The sequence below is a fragment of the Haliotis rubra genome, unplaced genomic scaffold, assembly GCF_003918875.1.
Source record: "Haliotis rubra isolate DU_JTF1 unplaced genomic scaffold, ASM391887v1 Scf379, whole genome shotgun sequence".
Taxonomy (NCBI): domain Eukaryota; kingdom Metazoa; phylum Mollusca; class Gastropoda; order Lepetellida; family Haliotidae; genus Haliotis; species Haliotis rubra.
In genome coordinates this window covers 916552-934140 of record NW_025767056.1, presented here as the reverse complement: position 1 = coordinate 934140, position 17589 = coordinate 916552, and the positions used below count along the sequence as shown (strand labels likewise).

General features: G+C 41.9%; 1 protein-coding gene across 1 annotated transcript; it reads left to right on the top strand.

Moving 5' to 3' along the window:
* Nucleotides 1-3404: 3404 nt before the first annotated feature.
* Nucleotides 3405-3788, top strand: LOC124286209. Its single transcript, XM_046722555.1, has one exon. The coding sequence runs from the start codon at nucleotides 3405-3407 to the stop codon at nucleotides 3786-3788; it is 384 nt and encodes a 127-aa protein (XP_046578511.1).
* Nucleotides 3789-17589: the final 13801 nt, after the last annotated feature.

The window sequence follows — 17589 nt, the reverse complement described above, 5'->3', positions numbered from 1 at the left end:
GGGTCTACACTAACGAGGTCCTGACCAACGGGATCCAGATGATCGGGGTCTACACTAAGGGTTCGAAATTAACGTCGGTACTTATGCCCGAAGCCAACTGAAAACTACTCGGACCCACATCTTTTGTTTTCTGCGGGTCTTTATGACCGACAGCTTTTTCATCCGCAATAACGAAATGCAATATTTTTCAGAAAAGACCATTCAGTAATTTCTAGTTTTTATCTCGATCAGTCAGAAACGACTATCATTTTCGAGGATGCAATTTAGATTAGTGAGACATGATCTTTTAACTTGGAATAAGTTATCCGAATGCATTGCAAAGACTAGTAAGTCACTAGAGTTAAATTAAACTGTTTAACTCAGTTTGTTAGTTGTCACATTTTTTGTTTGCTGGCAATTACTTATATTGTAGCTAAAATATAGAGCCTAGACATTCTGATCAGGACCCAGTACTTTATATGGTTCTGGGTCCTTAGGGCCTGCACCTTTTCAGGGTTAAGGGCAAACAATGTCTACACTAACTAGGTCCGAACCAAAGGGATCCAGATTACCGGGGAAACACTAACGAGGTCCTGACCAACAAAATCCAGATTACCGGGGTCCACACTAACGAGGTCCTGACTAACCGGGTGCAGATTACTGGGGTCTACACACTAACGAGGTCTGGACCACCAGAATCCAGATTACCGGGGTCTACACTAACGAGGTCGTGACCAACAGGATGCATATTACAGGGGTCTACACTAACCAGGTCCTCACCAACATGATCCAGATTACAGGGGTCTACACTAATGAGGTCGTGACCAACAGAATCCAGATTACAGGGGTCTACACTAACCAGGTCCTGACCAACAGGAGTCCAGATTACAGGGGTCTACACTAACGAGGTCGTGAGCAACAGACTCCAGATCACCGGGGTCTACACTAACCAGGTCCTCACACGTCACCAACGGGATCCAGGTTACCGGGGTCTACACTAACGAGGTCGTGACCAACAGAATCCAGATTACCGGAGTCTACACTAGCCAGGTCCTGACCAACAGGGTCCAGATTACAGGGGTCACACTAACCAGGTCCTGACCAACATGATCCAGATTACCGGGGTCTACACCAACGAAGTCCTGACCAACATGATCCAGATTACCGGGGTATACACTAACGAAGTCCTGACCAACAGGATCCAGATTACCGGGGTCTACACCAACGAAGTCCTGACCAACATGATCCAGATTACCGGGGTCTACACCAACGAAGTCCTGACCAACATGATCCAGATTACCGGGGTCTACACCAACGAAGTCCTGACCAACATGATCCAGATTACCGGGGTCTACACCAACGAAGTCCTGACCAACATGATCCAGATTACCGGGGTCTACACTAACGAGGTCCTGACCAACATGATCCAGATTACTGGGGTCTACACCAACGAAGTCCTGACCAACATGATCCAGATTACCGGGTTCTACACTAACGAAGTCCTGACCAACATGATCCAGATTACAGGGGTCTACACCAACGAAGTCCTGACCAACATGATCCAGATTACCGGGTCTACACCAACGAAGTCCTGACCAACATGATCCAGATTACCGGGGTCTACACCAACGAAGTCCTGACCAACATGATCCAGATTACCGGGGTCTACACCAACGAAGTCCTGACCAACATGATCCAGATTACCGGGGTCTACACCAACGAAGTCCTGACCAACATGATCCAGATTACCGGGGTCTACACTAACGAAGTCCTGACCAACATGATCCAGATTACCGGGGTCTACACTAACGAAGTCCTGACCAACATGATCCAGATTACTGGGGTCTACACCAACGAAGTCCTGACCATATGGATACAGATTACCGGGGTCTACACCAACGAAGTCCTGACCATAAGGATACAGATTACCGGGGTCTACACTAACGAAGTCCTGACCAACGGGATCCAGATTACCGGGATCTACACCAGCGAAGTCCTGACCAACATGATCCAGATTACCGGGGTTCACACTAACGAGGTCCTGACCAAAAGAATCCAGATTACCGGGGTCTACACTAACGAGGTCCTGACCAACAGAATCCAGATTACCGGGGTCTACACTAACGAGGTCCTGACCAACATGATCCAGATTACTGGGTTCACACTAACGAGGTCCTGACCATAAGGATCCAGATTACCGGGGTCTACACTAACGAGGTCCTGACCAACAGGATCCAGATTACAGGGGTCTACACTAACCAGGTCCTCACCAACATGATCCAGATTACCGGGGTCTACACTAACGAGGTCCTGACCAACAGGATCCAGATTACCGGGGTCTACACTAACGAGGTCCTCACCAACAGGATCCAGATTACCGGGGTCTACACTAACGAGGTCCTGACCAACGGAATCCAGATTACCGGGGTCTACACTAACGAGGTCCTGACCAACATGATCCAGATTACCGGGGTCTACACTAACGAAGTCCTGACCAACAGGATCCAGATTACTAGGGTCTCACACTCAACGAGGTCCTGACCAACATGATCCAGATTACCGGGTTTCACACTAACGAAGTCCTGACCAACATGATCCAGATTACCGGGGTTCACACTAACGAGGTCCTGACCAACAGAATCCAGATTACCGGGATCTACACCAGCGAAGTCCTGACCAACATGATCCAGATTACCGGGGTTCACACTAACGAGGTCCTGACCAAAGGATCCAGATTACCGGGGTCTACACTAACGAAGTCCTGACCAAAAGAATCCAGATTACCGGGGTCTACACTAACGAGGTCCTGACCAACATGATCCAGATTACCGGGGTTCACACTAACGAGGTCCTGACCAACAGGATCCAGATTACCGGGGTCTACACTAACGAAGTCCTGACCAACATGATCCAGATTACCGGGTCTACACTAACGAGGTCCTGACCAACAGATTCCAGACCAGCGAGTCCTACCAACGGGATCTAGATTACCGGGGTCACACCAACGAAGTCCTGACCAACATGATCCAGATTACCGGGGTTCACACTAACGAGGTCCTGACCAAAAGAATCCAGATTACCGGGGTCTACACTAACGAGGTCCTGACCAAAAGAATCCAGATTACCGGGGTCTACACTAACGAGGTCCTGACCAACATGATCCAGATTACCGGGGTTCACACTAACGAGGTCCTGACCAACAGGATCCAGATTACCGGGGTCTACACTAACGAGGTCCTGACCAACATGATCCAGATTACCGGGGTCTACACCAGCGAAGTCCTGACCAACAGGATCCAGATTACCGGGGTCTACACTAACGAGGTCCTGACCAAAAGAATCCAGATTACAGGGGTCTACACTAACGAGGTCCTGACCAAAAGAATCCAGATTACCGGGGTCTACACTAACGAGGTCCTGACCAAATGATCCAGATTACAGGGGTCTACACTAACGAGGTCCTGACCAACATGATCCAGATTGCCGGGGTCTACACTAACGAGGTCCTGACTAACAGGATCCAGATTACCGCGGTTCACACTAACGAGGTCCTGACCAACGGAATCCAGATTACCGGGATCTACACCATCGAAGTCCTGACCAACATGATCCAGATTACCGGGGTTCACACTAACGAGGTCCTCACCAGCAGGATCCAGATTACCGGGGTCTACACTAACGAAGTCCCGACCAAAAGAATCCAGATTACCGGTATCTACACTAACGAGGTCCTGACCAACAGGATCCAGATTACCAGGGGCCACACCAACGAGGTTACAGTTAATAACATATGTGCACTGCACGGTTAACCTTTGACAGGTATGCCAAATGTGACACGTCGCGTGACCTCAAGATTTCCACTCACGGTCAAGCACGCCAACTGTATGCTATTTATATGTTGTTTATACATGTCATTAACGACCACAAATCACACACACACCACGATGCTGAACGCTACGACCATAATAAGGCCATGCTGAAGTACGTAGAAAAATTTGGACTGGAATATGGACGTGACCTTTTTCAAGTATTTCACTAGGTCGTGTATCAAGTGGATTATAATGACATGTTTCGACTGCCTACTTTTCACATTACAAAGTGAGTTGGTATATGTGATTAATTTTACGCTGGTTTTAATGCATCATGACAATATTATGTCAAAAGACACCATACATTAGAGGGAATGGAACGCCGCACTCATAATGTACCAGCTCGGAATAGCATGTGCATGTCTTATCTTAGGGGGGCGGTGGGGTAGCCTAGTGGTTAAAGCGTTGGCTCGTCACGCCGAAGACTCGGGTTCGATTTCCCACATGGGCACAATGTGTTAAGCCCATTTCTGGTGTCCCCCGCCGTGATATTGCTGGAATATTGCTAAAAGCGGCGTAAAACTAAACTCAGTCGGTCAGTCAGTCTTATCTTAGGTTTAGACACATATAATGCAAGACGGTTTCAGCAACACAATCCTTTCGTAATCAGTATTTATTATTGCTTTTCAGTTGTGTCGAACTTCGGATAAGTTGAAATATTCACTTCAAGTTCGACATAAGGTGTTTAACTGTATGCGAAAATATGGGTTAAATTTCAAATTGTCATGAGAATAAGATCTGTTAAAAATCTATTCATAAACTTGACGTTACACACCTGGAGCTATGGATTACTTTCCAAAAAGAACGTAAATGTGAAAAGAGTTTTACAGTGATATATAAGTTACAGACTTTCCTAAGATGTTGACAAAACACCACAGTCAAAATCACAACACTTTTCAAATAATCCCAAAACACCAGGTGTGTACTGTTATTTGCATCAGTTTAGCATACTGCACGCACCCGTCACGCAGGGAGCGTGAGTGAGCTGAGGTCTCTGAAGAGCGTTCAACCGTGAAGATCAGGGTTAGAATTGATCTTCAGCAACCTATGCTTGTCGACCGAGGCGACAAACAGGATCGGGTGGTCAGGCTCGCTGATTTGGTTGACACATATCATCGTATCCCAGTTGCGTAGATGGATGCTCATGCTGTTGATCACTGGATTGTCTGGTACAGACTGGATTATTTACAGACCGCCGTCATATAGCTGGAATATTGCTGAGTGCGGCGTAAAACAACAACCAAACAAAACAATAAATAAAGTTAATGGCGGAAATCAACTACGATGAGAGATGAGTGTTACAGAATATTCCAGAAAAATCCTTCTGGAAGTTTGACCACTGTTGCAACTTGATGAATACAATCTCTGCTTTAACTTGATATCTCCATTATATTTGTACTGCCACTCTATTTTGTTATTTTCAATGTAATTCCTTTGTAGTAGTGTGTATTGATGTGACTGACTGCAAGTTTGGTGTTACACCTTCCGGCAATATCACGGCAGGGATACCAATTAATAATTGTACTGTATTCAACCAGGGTCCGGCGTGACGTTTAACCACTAGTACGCCATTTGATGTGAAAACCTAAAGGATTTGCTGGTTGTAGTTTCGTTTGCTGGTTTCAAATGTCTTTTACGGACAGGTATCTGGTTAATTTACTGTTTCAGCTAGGAAACCCGGCAAAACAGTTATTTTTACTGTAAACTTCAGTGTTATGACGATGAGAAACGTCGAACATTAAACGCTTCATCATGCACAATCTAATAGCGTAAAGCAATTTTCCAGCTATTTGACGGCGGTCTGCAAATAAGCGAGTCAGAGGACCAGACAATCAAGATTGACATCAGGAGTATCAATCTAAGCAACTGTGATCAGATGATACATGTCAACCAGGTCAGCGAGCCTGACCACCCGGTCCCGTTAGTCACCTCCTGCAACAAGCATGGGCATTTGAATTCGAATTCTAACCCGGATCTTCACGGTTCGCCCTAATAAGCAAACCTGACTTTACAGATATATTGCCTGTTTGAAGTCTCAGACAAACAGCGCGGCTTCTATTTTCAACCACCATTTAATTACCGCTATAAAACACGCTATATAAAGTTTGACAAGACAATACCCCTGCATGACATACCCTGGCAGATTTACGGAGCATGACACACTGTGGTATGGCCCTCTTCACAGACAGGAATTATAGATCCTTTAGGTAAGAGCTCTTTGTATTTCATTTCTTCCATTATCGAATCAGGTTTTTAAAGTACAAATAAGTACATTTTTTTAGAAAAGTCAGCAGTTATTGTTGTCTTCATTCTAATTCATACTCTGACACAATGGTGCAATTCACAATAAAACCTAGCTGAAACAGTATTACATGATGACTGGATCACAGCAGTAAGTGAGTTTAGTTTTACGCCGCTTTCAGCAATATTTCAGCATTCCCAAGGCGTGGAACACCAAAAACGGGCTTCACACATTGTCCATATGTGGGGAATCGAACCCGGGTCTTCGGCGTGATGAGTGCAGGACCTAACCACTAGGCTACCCCACCACCCCTCATCACAGCCAGTACATACACATGTCTATTAATCAAGTACGAACACACTACATGTTGCTGATATGTGCTTGGACACCAAACTTTTCCTTTTAAAACGGTAAATAACACATTTTACACTCGTCATAACCAACAAAACTGAAATTGAAATGTGGTAGAATTGGTTTTCAGCAACCTATGCTTGTCGACCGAGGCGACTAACGGGATCGGGTGGTCAGGCTCGCTGATTTGGTTGACACATATCATCGTATCCCAGTTGCGTAGATGGATGCTCATGCTGTTGATCACTGGATTGTCTGGTACAGACTGGATTATTTACAGACCGCCGTCATATAGCTGGAATATTGCTGAGTGCGGCGTAAAACAACAACCAAACAAAACAATAAATAAAGTTAATGGCGGAAATCAACTACGATGAGAGATGAGTGTTACAGAATATTCCAGAAAAAAACTTCTGGAATTTTGACCCTGTTGCAACTTGATGAATACAATCTCTGCTTTAACTTGATATCTCCATTATATTTGTACTGCCACTCTATTTTGTTATGTTTAATGTAATTCCTTTGTAGTAGTGTGTATTGGTGTGGACTGACTGACTGACTGAGTTTGGTTTTACCCCGCTTTTAGCAATATTCCAGCAATATCACGGCGGGGGACACCAGAAATGGGCTTCAATAATTGTACCCATGTGGGGATTCGAACCCGGGTCTTCGGCGTGACGAGCCAACGCTTTAACCACTAGACTACCCCACCGCCCCGTATTGATGTGAAAACCTAAAGGATACAATTAATCTTACAATACCGCCGTTAATTGTACGCCATTTCTCTGTTTGCTGGTTTCACGGTAATGTCTTTTACGGACAGGTATCTGGTTAATTTACTGTTTCAGCTAGGAAACCCGGCAAAACAGTTATTTTTACTGTAAACTTCAGTGTTATGACGATGAGAAACGTCGAACATTAAACGCTTCATCATGCACAATCTAATAGCGTAAAGCAATTTTCCAGCTATTTGACGGCGGTCTGCAAATAAGCGAGTCAGAGGACCAGACAATCAAGATTGACATCAGGAGTATCAATCTAAGCAACTGTGATCAGATGATACATGTCAACCAGGTCAGCGAGCCTGACCACCCGGTCCCGTTAGTCACCTACTACAACATGCATGGGCATTTGAATTCGAATTCTAACCCGGATCTTCACGGTTCGCCCTAATAAGCAAACGTGACTTTACAGATATATTGCCTGTTTGAAGTCTCAGACAAACAGCGCGGCTACTATTTTCAACCACCATTTAATTACCGCTATAAAACACGCTATATAAAGTTTGACAAGACAATACCCCTGCATGACATACCCTGGCAGATTTACGGAGCATGACACACTGTGGTATGGCCCTCTTCACAGACAGGAATTATAGATCCTTTAGGTAAGAGCTCTTGTATTTCATTTCTTCCATTATCGAATCAGGTTTTTAAAGTACAAATAAGTACATTTTTTTAGAAAAGTCAGCAGTTATTGTTGTCTTCATTCTAATTCATACTCTGACACAATGGTGCAATTCACAATAAAAACCTAGCTGAAACAGTATTACATGATGACTGGATCACAGCAGTAAGTGAGTTTAGTTTTACGCCGCTTTCAGCAATATTTCAGCATTCCCATGGCGTGGAACACCAAAAACGGGCTTCACACATTGTCCATATGTGGGGTAATCGAACCCGGGTCTTCGGCGTGATGAGTGCAGGACCTAACCACTAGGCTACCCCACCACCCCTCATCACAGCCAGTACATACACATGTCTATTAATCAAGTACGAACACACTACATGTTGCTGATATGTGCTTGGACACCAAACTTTTCCTTTTAAAACGGTAAATAACACATTTTACACTCGTCATAACCAACAAAACTGAAATTGAAATGTGGTAGAATTGGTTTCTAGCATCCCATGCTTGTCGCAAGTGGAGACTAACGGGATCGGTTGGTCAGGCTCGCTGACTTGGTTGACACATGTCATCGTATCCCAATTGCATAGACCGATCCTCATGCTGTTTATCACTGGATTGTCTGGTCCAGATGCGATTAATTACAGACCGTCGCCATATAGCTGGAATATTGCTGACAGCGGTGTTAAACAATTAAACTAAACTGGTAACAATTACTTGGAATCTGATAGGAATGTACAAAACGTTAATACCAACAATGCTGGAATGTATGGTCACTATGTCAACGCAATCAATCTGATTGTCCCGCAGTTCTCAAATAATGGTAGTTGTGATTGTATGATTATTTGTTGTTGATTGTATGATTGTTGTGATTGTTGTATGATTGTTGTGATTGTATTGATTGTTTGTGTGATTGTATTGATTGTTGTGATTGTATGATTGTATGATTGTTGTGATTGATTTATTTGGCGTTGTATGATTGTTTGTGATTGTTTGATTGTTGTGATTAATATGATTGTTGTGATTGTATGATTGTTGTGATTGTATGATGGTTGTGATTGTTGAATGTGATTGTATGATTGTATGATTGTTTGTGATTGTATGATTGTTGTGATTGTATGATTGTTGTGATTGTATGATTGTTGTGATTGTATGATTGTTGTGATTGTTGTGATGATGTATGATTGTTGTGATTACGATATGATGTTGTGATTGTATGTTGTATTGTTGATTGTTGTGTGATTGTTGTGATTGTTGATTGTGATTGTATGATTGTTGTGATTTGTTGTGATTGTTGTGAATGTTGTGATTGTATGATTGTTGTGTTGATGATTGTGTGATTAGTATGATTGTGATTGTATGATTGTTGTGATTGTATGATTGTTGTGATTGTATATTGTTGTGATTGTATGATTGTTGATTGTTGTGATTGTATGATTGTTAGTGATTGTTGTGATGATTGTTGTGATTGTATGATTGTTGTGATTGTATGATTGTTGTGATTGTATGATTGTTTGTGATTGTATGTTGTGATTGTATGATTGTTATTGATTGATTGTATTGTGATTGTATGATTGTTGTGATTGTATGATTGTTGTGATTGTGATTGTCGTGATTGTTATTGTTGTGATTGTATGATTGTTGTGATTGTATGATTGTTGATTGTTTGATTGTATGATTGTTGTGATTGTGATTGTATGATTGTTGTGATTGTATGATTGTTGTGATTGTATGATTGTTGTGATTGTATGATTGTTGTGATTGTATGATTGTTGTGATTGTATGATTGTTGATTGTTGTATGATTGATTGTGTGATTGTATGATTGTTGTGATTGTTGTGATTGTATGATTGTTGTGATTGTATGATTGTTGTGATTGTATGATTGTTGTGATTGTATGATTGTTGTGATTGTATGATTGTATGATTGTTGTGATTGTATGATTGTTGTGATTGTATGATTGTTGTGATTGTATGATTGTTAAATGTTGTGATTGTATGATTGTTGTGATTGCATGATTGTTGTGATTGTTGAATGTTGTGATTTTATGATTGTTGTGATTGTAGGAAACAACACTTGCAACCGCATCACAGATAACATCTGCTAGTCTCATCCTCACACGTTAAGCGTTGACTTTTAACATCGGAATCCTCTGCCTTTCCTCGTGGAGTGCCAGTTACTGCAGATAATTTGAACAGGACGACCTCTATGTCGAGCATAGCGTCCTTGATAGTCAGGGTTAGAAGGGTTCATATCGAGACCACTTGCGGGTGATGGTAATCTTCCGATGGCGCTGTTCTGCAAATGGGCGATGACGGCTCGAGATAGGTGAGATCTGACATTGTCATCCTTATGGATGACAACGGACTGAAAAACGGATGGTTACCAAAATGTGGCACGACGGTGGAGTCCAGTACTTCTAGTTGGCAACGTTGACCACTGAGTGCCCATGATACTACACTGAGATCAAACATGTGGTCATACGATACGCAACCCGACACCACCACTGAGCCACCACCACGGATTATATCCTGGTAAAATGCTTCGCTGTGACGTCTCCATACGCGACAGTGACCGTCGATAATGGGCCACAAGATAACAACTTTCATCAAACCAGTGAACTCTATGCCGTCTCCTCAAGTTGCGGTTTTCTCGGAGCCCGTACCTGTGCCTCTATGTGAGGAGGGGGACAAGTTTCCTAAGACTAAACCCGTGAAGATCCGGGTAAGAATTGATCTTCAGTAACCCATGCTTGTCGTACGAGGAGACTAACGGGATCGGGTGGTCAGGCTCGCTGACTTGGTTGACACATGTCATCCCAGTTTCGTAGATCGATACTCATGCTTTTGATCACTGGATTGTCTGGTCCAGGCCCGATTATTTACTGATCGCCGCCATATAGCTGGAAATCCTGGAATATTGCTGAGTATGGCGTTAAACAACAAACCAACCAACCTACCCTAAGACCAGCAGCCCGCAGCCGCCGTCTGACACCAGTGGGGAGTCGGACTCCTAGTCTTCATTGCCGGTACGGTTCTTCATGATGGGTTATTTGATGGCGTCTTGCCATACCAATTAGAATTTGACCATCATGGGCACTGATCTTCCTCGGTCTTCCTTGGTTAACACAGGACATCCTGTGTCATTACTTGTTTGAGACCAGTGAGGATCCGGGTTAGAACTGATCTTCAGTAACCCATGCTTGTCGTACGAGGCGACTAATGGGTAAGGTGGTCAGGCTCGATGAATTAGTTGACACACGTCATCGGTTCCCAGTTGTTCAGATCTCATGCTGTTGATCACTGGATTGTCTGGTCCAGACTCGATCATTTACAGACCGCCGCCATATAGCTGGAATATTGCTCAGTGCGGCGTAAAACTAAACTCACAACTCACTCACTCAATCAGGCATTTAGAATCTGGAGCACCAAGGATTGTTTGAGTGAGTGAGTATTTAGAATCTGGAGCACCAATTATCTTTGGATAAGGTAATATGCATGGAGGATTTGTATCAACAATGATACCGTTGAGTGAGTGAGTGAGTATGGTTTTACGCCGCTTTTAGCAATATCCCAGCAATATCACGGCGGGGGACACCAAAAATGGGCTTCACACATTGTACCCATGTGGGGAATCGAACCCGGGTCTTCGGCGTGACAAGCGAACGCGTTAACCACTAGTTTACCCCACCGCCCCATATGTGGATGCACTGTTATACCGAAGTTGCTCATCCATGTATCCATCCTGTGTCAGGCATGCCAGTAATTTGCTATCGTGTATTTCCTGAACATCTACGTCTTGCGATGTCTAGAAAAGTTCATTTGTAGTGCTGTCGCCTTTAAACCAATATCGATACCTGTAGTGCACATATTGTAATTGTATAATGTGTATGTCAGTGTGCTGGGATCCCATTCAGTACGGTAACATGCAAAACATAGCATGATATATTGTGTGATGCAGGTGCTTTACATCAGCATTCCAGTATGCTGGGTATGACCACCTTTTTGACCCACATATAAATATTGCCTTTAGATTCAGAGGGTTGGTAATTAGTGCTAATGTGTACATATATCCAGAAAAAACTTCTTTCTTGATTGTTGTCGCAGACACTTTGAAACACCGGGTTCTATATGTACGAGTATCGCTAAGCCTGCTGCTCAACCAGAAGAGGAACTACTTTATCGTCTTGACGTAAAATCGTAATTCACACGACAGACGAGGAACAGACAGGTCTCCCGGAATAGCTTTTGAGATGCCCCCCCCCCCCGCCATGACTGGCTGTTCCGTTTCTGCGGTTTCACCCCGCCGCGACAGATAACAACTTTTGCGTTTTCAATGATGATAGTTTCATAAAGGTCTCATGCAACCAAAAAATCAAACATAATTAAAACACAATTATCACTTATTCATGACATATAATATACATTGCTGGTTACGAAAAAATATATAAACAAAATTATAAGCGTACAATCGCAAATCGAAAGTGCAAAATTGTGTACTTCGGTTTACTTCCCAAGAAACGAAGCAGCCGGGATACCGAACCCAGTCAGAGCGGGTGGGTGTGCACTCAAGTGTAACGGCTGGTTCATTTGCAGATGCCTTCACGGCTAATTGTGTGTATATATATAGAGAGATGTTGGGTTTTGTAAATACATGCTAATTTTTGTGTATAACATTTTGCAATCAACAGACATCATAACATGTCATGTGTTCAAGTATCACACCTGCCTGTCTGTGTAATTACATAATGTGACAGAGACCGAACTCGGGCCATAAATCAATGCATTTTGTTTATGGTGTATAGCCTGATTGGTGTTAAGTTCAAATTGCATGTGGTCAGTGATAGCAGCTGTGTATTGAATATTGCCATTAGCAGACAGGCAATCAGACACACAGGTGTCAATAAAACAAGACATTGAGTTTTGTCTGTGACAACGACATATCTATATCACAGTTAGAAATTCTGTCAACGCTAAATAATGACATTGCTTTTAAGTATCGAACTGAGAAAGTGTCTCGGTAAGAAGAACGTGTGGTGAAATAGACACATGAAATTATATAAACAGTTAATTTTAAAATATAAAAAGCTCGCGCCTGTGAGATATCAACAAAACATTAGAAAAATAGCTCACACCAAAGCCTTCACCGAGTGTTCACCCGACAACCCGCTTCCAAGCTGCGCGAACCTATTTACTTGCATACGTGCTATGAGCGCAGCCCAGCTGTTGAAACCCGTTTTCCCCAGAAAAGTCTGGGGAAAATTAGTGAAACGTTTGAACTCCGATTTCGCGCGGTTTTTTTCATCGCGTTATTTTTCAACTTTATAAGTTGAATTTGCATTTTTGACGATTTGTTTCGGTATGTCCATACCGAAAGGTATCAGAATCTGCAAAGTTGTGTTTTACGTTGCATGTGACCTTTAAACAACTTTTTTGGTGGAGTCCGGAAAATTTTCAAATATAAGGAAGCTGTTGGGTATTAGTAAATGATAAACATGTGTACTATTTATATTTATGTGGCAATTTTGTACAATGATAAAATTTGCAATTCATCGGTCTGTTTCTGACTCAAACGGACTGTACTACAGGTTGAACGAGACCCGTGAGGATTCGGGGTAGAATAGGTCTTCAGCAACCCATACTTGCCACAAAAGGCGACTATGCTTGTCGTAAGAGGCGACTAACGGGATCGGGTGGTCAGGCTCGCTGACCTGGTTGACACATGTCATCGATTCCCAATTGCGCAGATCGATGCTCATGCTGTCTTTCAGTGGCATTTAGAAGTTGTACATTGATGTCGAAAATATTTTTATGGATTAAACTTCTTTTTAATTTTTCTCACGACGTTTCGAGACCATTCCAGGTCCCTTCATCAGGTGAACTGGCAGTTACCTCATTACCTCAGTAAAGCCTTGTCCGACACCTCACTAAAGCCTTGCCCAACACCTCACTAACTAAGCCTTGCCCGACACCTCACTAAAGCCTTGCCCGACACCTCACTAATTAAGCCTTGCCCGACACCTCACTAAAGCCTTGCCCGACACCTCACTAATTAAGCCTTGCCCGACATCTCACTAATTAAGCCTTGCCCGACACCTCACTAAAGTCTTGCCCGACACCTCACTAATTAAGTCTTGCCCGACACCTCAGCCATGCCACGCCGTGCTGAAAACGAAGCACATAATCAAGTGATTTTCAGACCAGAAAGCACACCGACACTTTAGTGTATATACCGATGTTGTTGAAAGGAACAAAAACGCCACGTTAATTTTGAATTACGTATCAAGTGTACAAGTGTGCCGGTTCTGCTGTCTGTAAATAAAGATGAATATTTGAAATATACCTTGGTTTCGCAAAACAATGTGTGTAGTTAGGGTAGGGGCCAGAGAAGGAAGTTTATTTGCTCGGTCCAAACATTTCATTCGTTGGTGACTCAACACAGACAAAGCCTGAGACTATGACGAAGCTCTGGGTGATTTCAGTCCACTAGCAGAAACAGTCAGACCTATTTCATGAACATAAAAAGAACGAGTGAGTTTAGATTTACGCCGCTCCAAGCACTATTTCAGTAATCTCACGGCAGGGCACACCAGAAATGGGCTTCACATATTGTACCCATGAATGGAATCGAGTACCGACTAAAAGCCCCTCGCTAATTTTGAACACCCCTGTCAAAATGTGCTTTCTGCGCTTCGAAAGCCGTCCCCTGACCTATAATACTCGAAAGTGTCTGTGCACCGAGAATAGCCAATCAATACGTTCTAACCAAACCGTTAAGTCTTACCACACCCTGGACGGGAAACCAATCTGATTTATCTAAAATAGGTTTTGTCCAATCATCTCTGAACGTGGTAATCCTTACTATTCCCCTCGATTCAAGTATTTCATAAAAGAATTAACATTTCTCATTGCTCTTAAATATTTTATACAGTATTTTGAGGAAAAAGTATTTTATAAAGTATGATAACTTTTCTCATTTCTCTTTTATATTTTATAAACAAATTTAAGTATTTTTTGTATCAATGTAAAGGAAATGGAGAAAATGTGATAATTTCTTACTCGGAAGGTCTGAAACCTATAAATGCAATTGGTATTTTGCAAAACCAACATTCATTAGGTTGTGGTCTTTGTTTAATAATTAATTATGATGCAATACAATTTTTTATGCCATTAATCATTTCTTGTTGATTTGTTTGATAATATTTATTTCTTTTTCACTAAAATTACTTGATAATTAAATTTGAATTTATATATTATTTAGGGTCATTACGAGCTAACATCACATAACTGGGCCAGTACTGGCATCGTTCTTGCCTGTACCGTTGGTACTGACTGACTGACTGAGTTGAGTTTTACGCCGCTTTTAGCAATATTCCAGCAATATCACGGCGGGGGACACCAGAAATAGCCTTCACACATTAATTGTGCCCATGTGGGGAATCGAACCCGGGTCTTCGGCGTGACGAGCCAACGCTTTAACCACTAGGCTACCCCACTGCCCCCCGTTGGCATACTGTACGACAGTATAGAGCATTCAGGTTGTGTTGATTTGTTTAAACATTAATTATGATGAAATACAATTGTTTATGTCATCAATCATTCCGTGTTGATTTGTTATCATTTGTTTCATTATATTTATTTCTTATTCACTAAAATTATTTGCTAATTACACTTGAACTTATATACTATCAGAGGTACAGATAAGCTGCGTATCTGCGTAAATTACGCAAATATTTATGTGAAAACTCATTTTCTATTCAGTCTATTGCGTACAAGTACGCTTGAATTTTTGTAAATACTCAATAAATGTTATCTTACATGCCTGCACACAAAGATGTCAAATCTTAGCTTGTGTACCGGTGGATAGATAAAATAACTCAGGTATATTGAGAGGTTCTATTTTAGGACATGAACTTGACAACTTGCATCCTATCTTATCGTTTCTCATATTACAGATCAAATATAAATAACAAAAAATAACTTTTAAACTTCACTATATTTTCAAATTTAATGGAAAATGGCAAAAAAACCAATTGAGTTTAAGTGAGCTGAGTACAATTTATTTGGTTACTCAAAGAAAAATTAGGATACCCAATTGAGATGAACACAAGTGAGTACATAACTCAATGACCCCAAAAGTTATCTGTAGCTCTGTAATATTTAGGGTCATTATTATGAAGCAATAAATATTTCCTTGTTTTCACTCCATTAATCATGTCTCATCTTTAATCTTAGTAACCCATTAATACATTAAGATAGCGGCTTTTGGTCATTTTTCGTGGGGTTTTGCCCAGAGGGGCTTTTGGTCGAGGGGCTTTTGACCTAGACTCATGGAATCGAACCCCGGTCTTTGACGTGAGGAGTGGACGCTTTAACCACTAGGCTACCCTATCGCCCTATAACAATATCCCGGGATCAAGAAATAAACACTTATAGCCATACCTGAACAAAAGTGTTTCAGGGATTCTCCGATGACCAGCAGATACTGCCCAAGCAAAGGGACGTAACCAGGCGCGTAGCAAGCCATTTATTTCGTGTAAGCCCGATAGGTTGCAAAGCTTTATGTTTAGATAGTTTTGTGGGCTTGTACAGCAAAACCTGTTTTTTGATAATGGTAGCTAGCTACGCCCCTGGTAACTATGCTGATCATAGCATGAATACTGTGTTTAGTGCAATGCTGTTTTGATAGCATTCCTGGTTGTATATCAATGCATATCAGCTAAATGTGATCAAAATGATCCAAATTCTAGAATTCAGCTTCTCTTCCCACAGAGGTTACTTGTCATATCTTCGTAGGAAGAAAATGTGATTCAGCATAAATAAGAAATTTAGCTGAAGGATATTTGCCAATGATATGTACAGGCAAATAACTAACAAAACACATTTTTCAAAACCAGTTTTACTTCAGAGATGACAAAATATATATAAGTATTCATTTGATTATAGCTTTAGAACAAAATCTATAATACTTCTTCTAAGAAACACTTTCATTCTAAAATTGGACGGAAATATCTTGTACAAAATGCTCGATATCTTAATGCCAGACACAAATGTCAACATTGTACACACTCTCTCAGAAGGATCTGCTGAACTAACACACAGGTCCAGAGTTTCTTCCCTTGGTATTTTCAGGTAACAGATCCAGGGTTGTTTCTTATTCCCCAGTGTAAAAAAATAATCAGATCCCGAATTACGTGCCTTGTGTTTGAGGGGCAACAGATACAGAGTTATTCCCCCAGGTATTGCGGAGGAAAATACATCCAACGTTACTTCTCTTCTCAGAGGTAACAGAACCAGGGTTGTTTCCCTTAGTCTTTTAAAGATGGTAGCTCAAGAGTTGCATGCCTTGTTTTCGAGGCGCAACAGATCCTGTTACGGTTACTCTGGTACAGTGTGCAAAATAGTTTCCAAATTTTGCTAGCCAGTCGGGCTAGCTATGCCTGAAAGTTACTAGCCCACAAAATAATTCACTGGCCCGAAATTTGAATGTAGAAACTAAGCAAAATATTACAAAAATAAGTGAGAATAAGATATTGTCGGCACGACACAGATTTCATCATTAAGCTGCCAATATGATGAACATTTTTATCAGGCCATAATCATGCATGATTTAAAAGTGTATTATAACTTAACAAGTCAGAGAGAGAGTGATATATTTAAAAAAGACCCCCAAACTTCACTAGCCAGTTGGGCCAGTAACAGCATGGATTCACTGGCCCGACTGGATTTTTACTAGCCATGG

What these genes read in the sequence shown, in the direction of transcription:
- LOC124286209 (XM_046722555.1), top strand. Translation starts at nt 3,405, where the DNA reads ATGATCCAGATTACAGGGGTCTACACTAACGAGGTCCTGACCAACATG.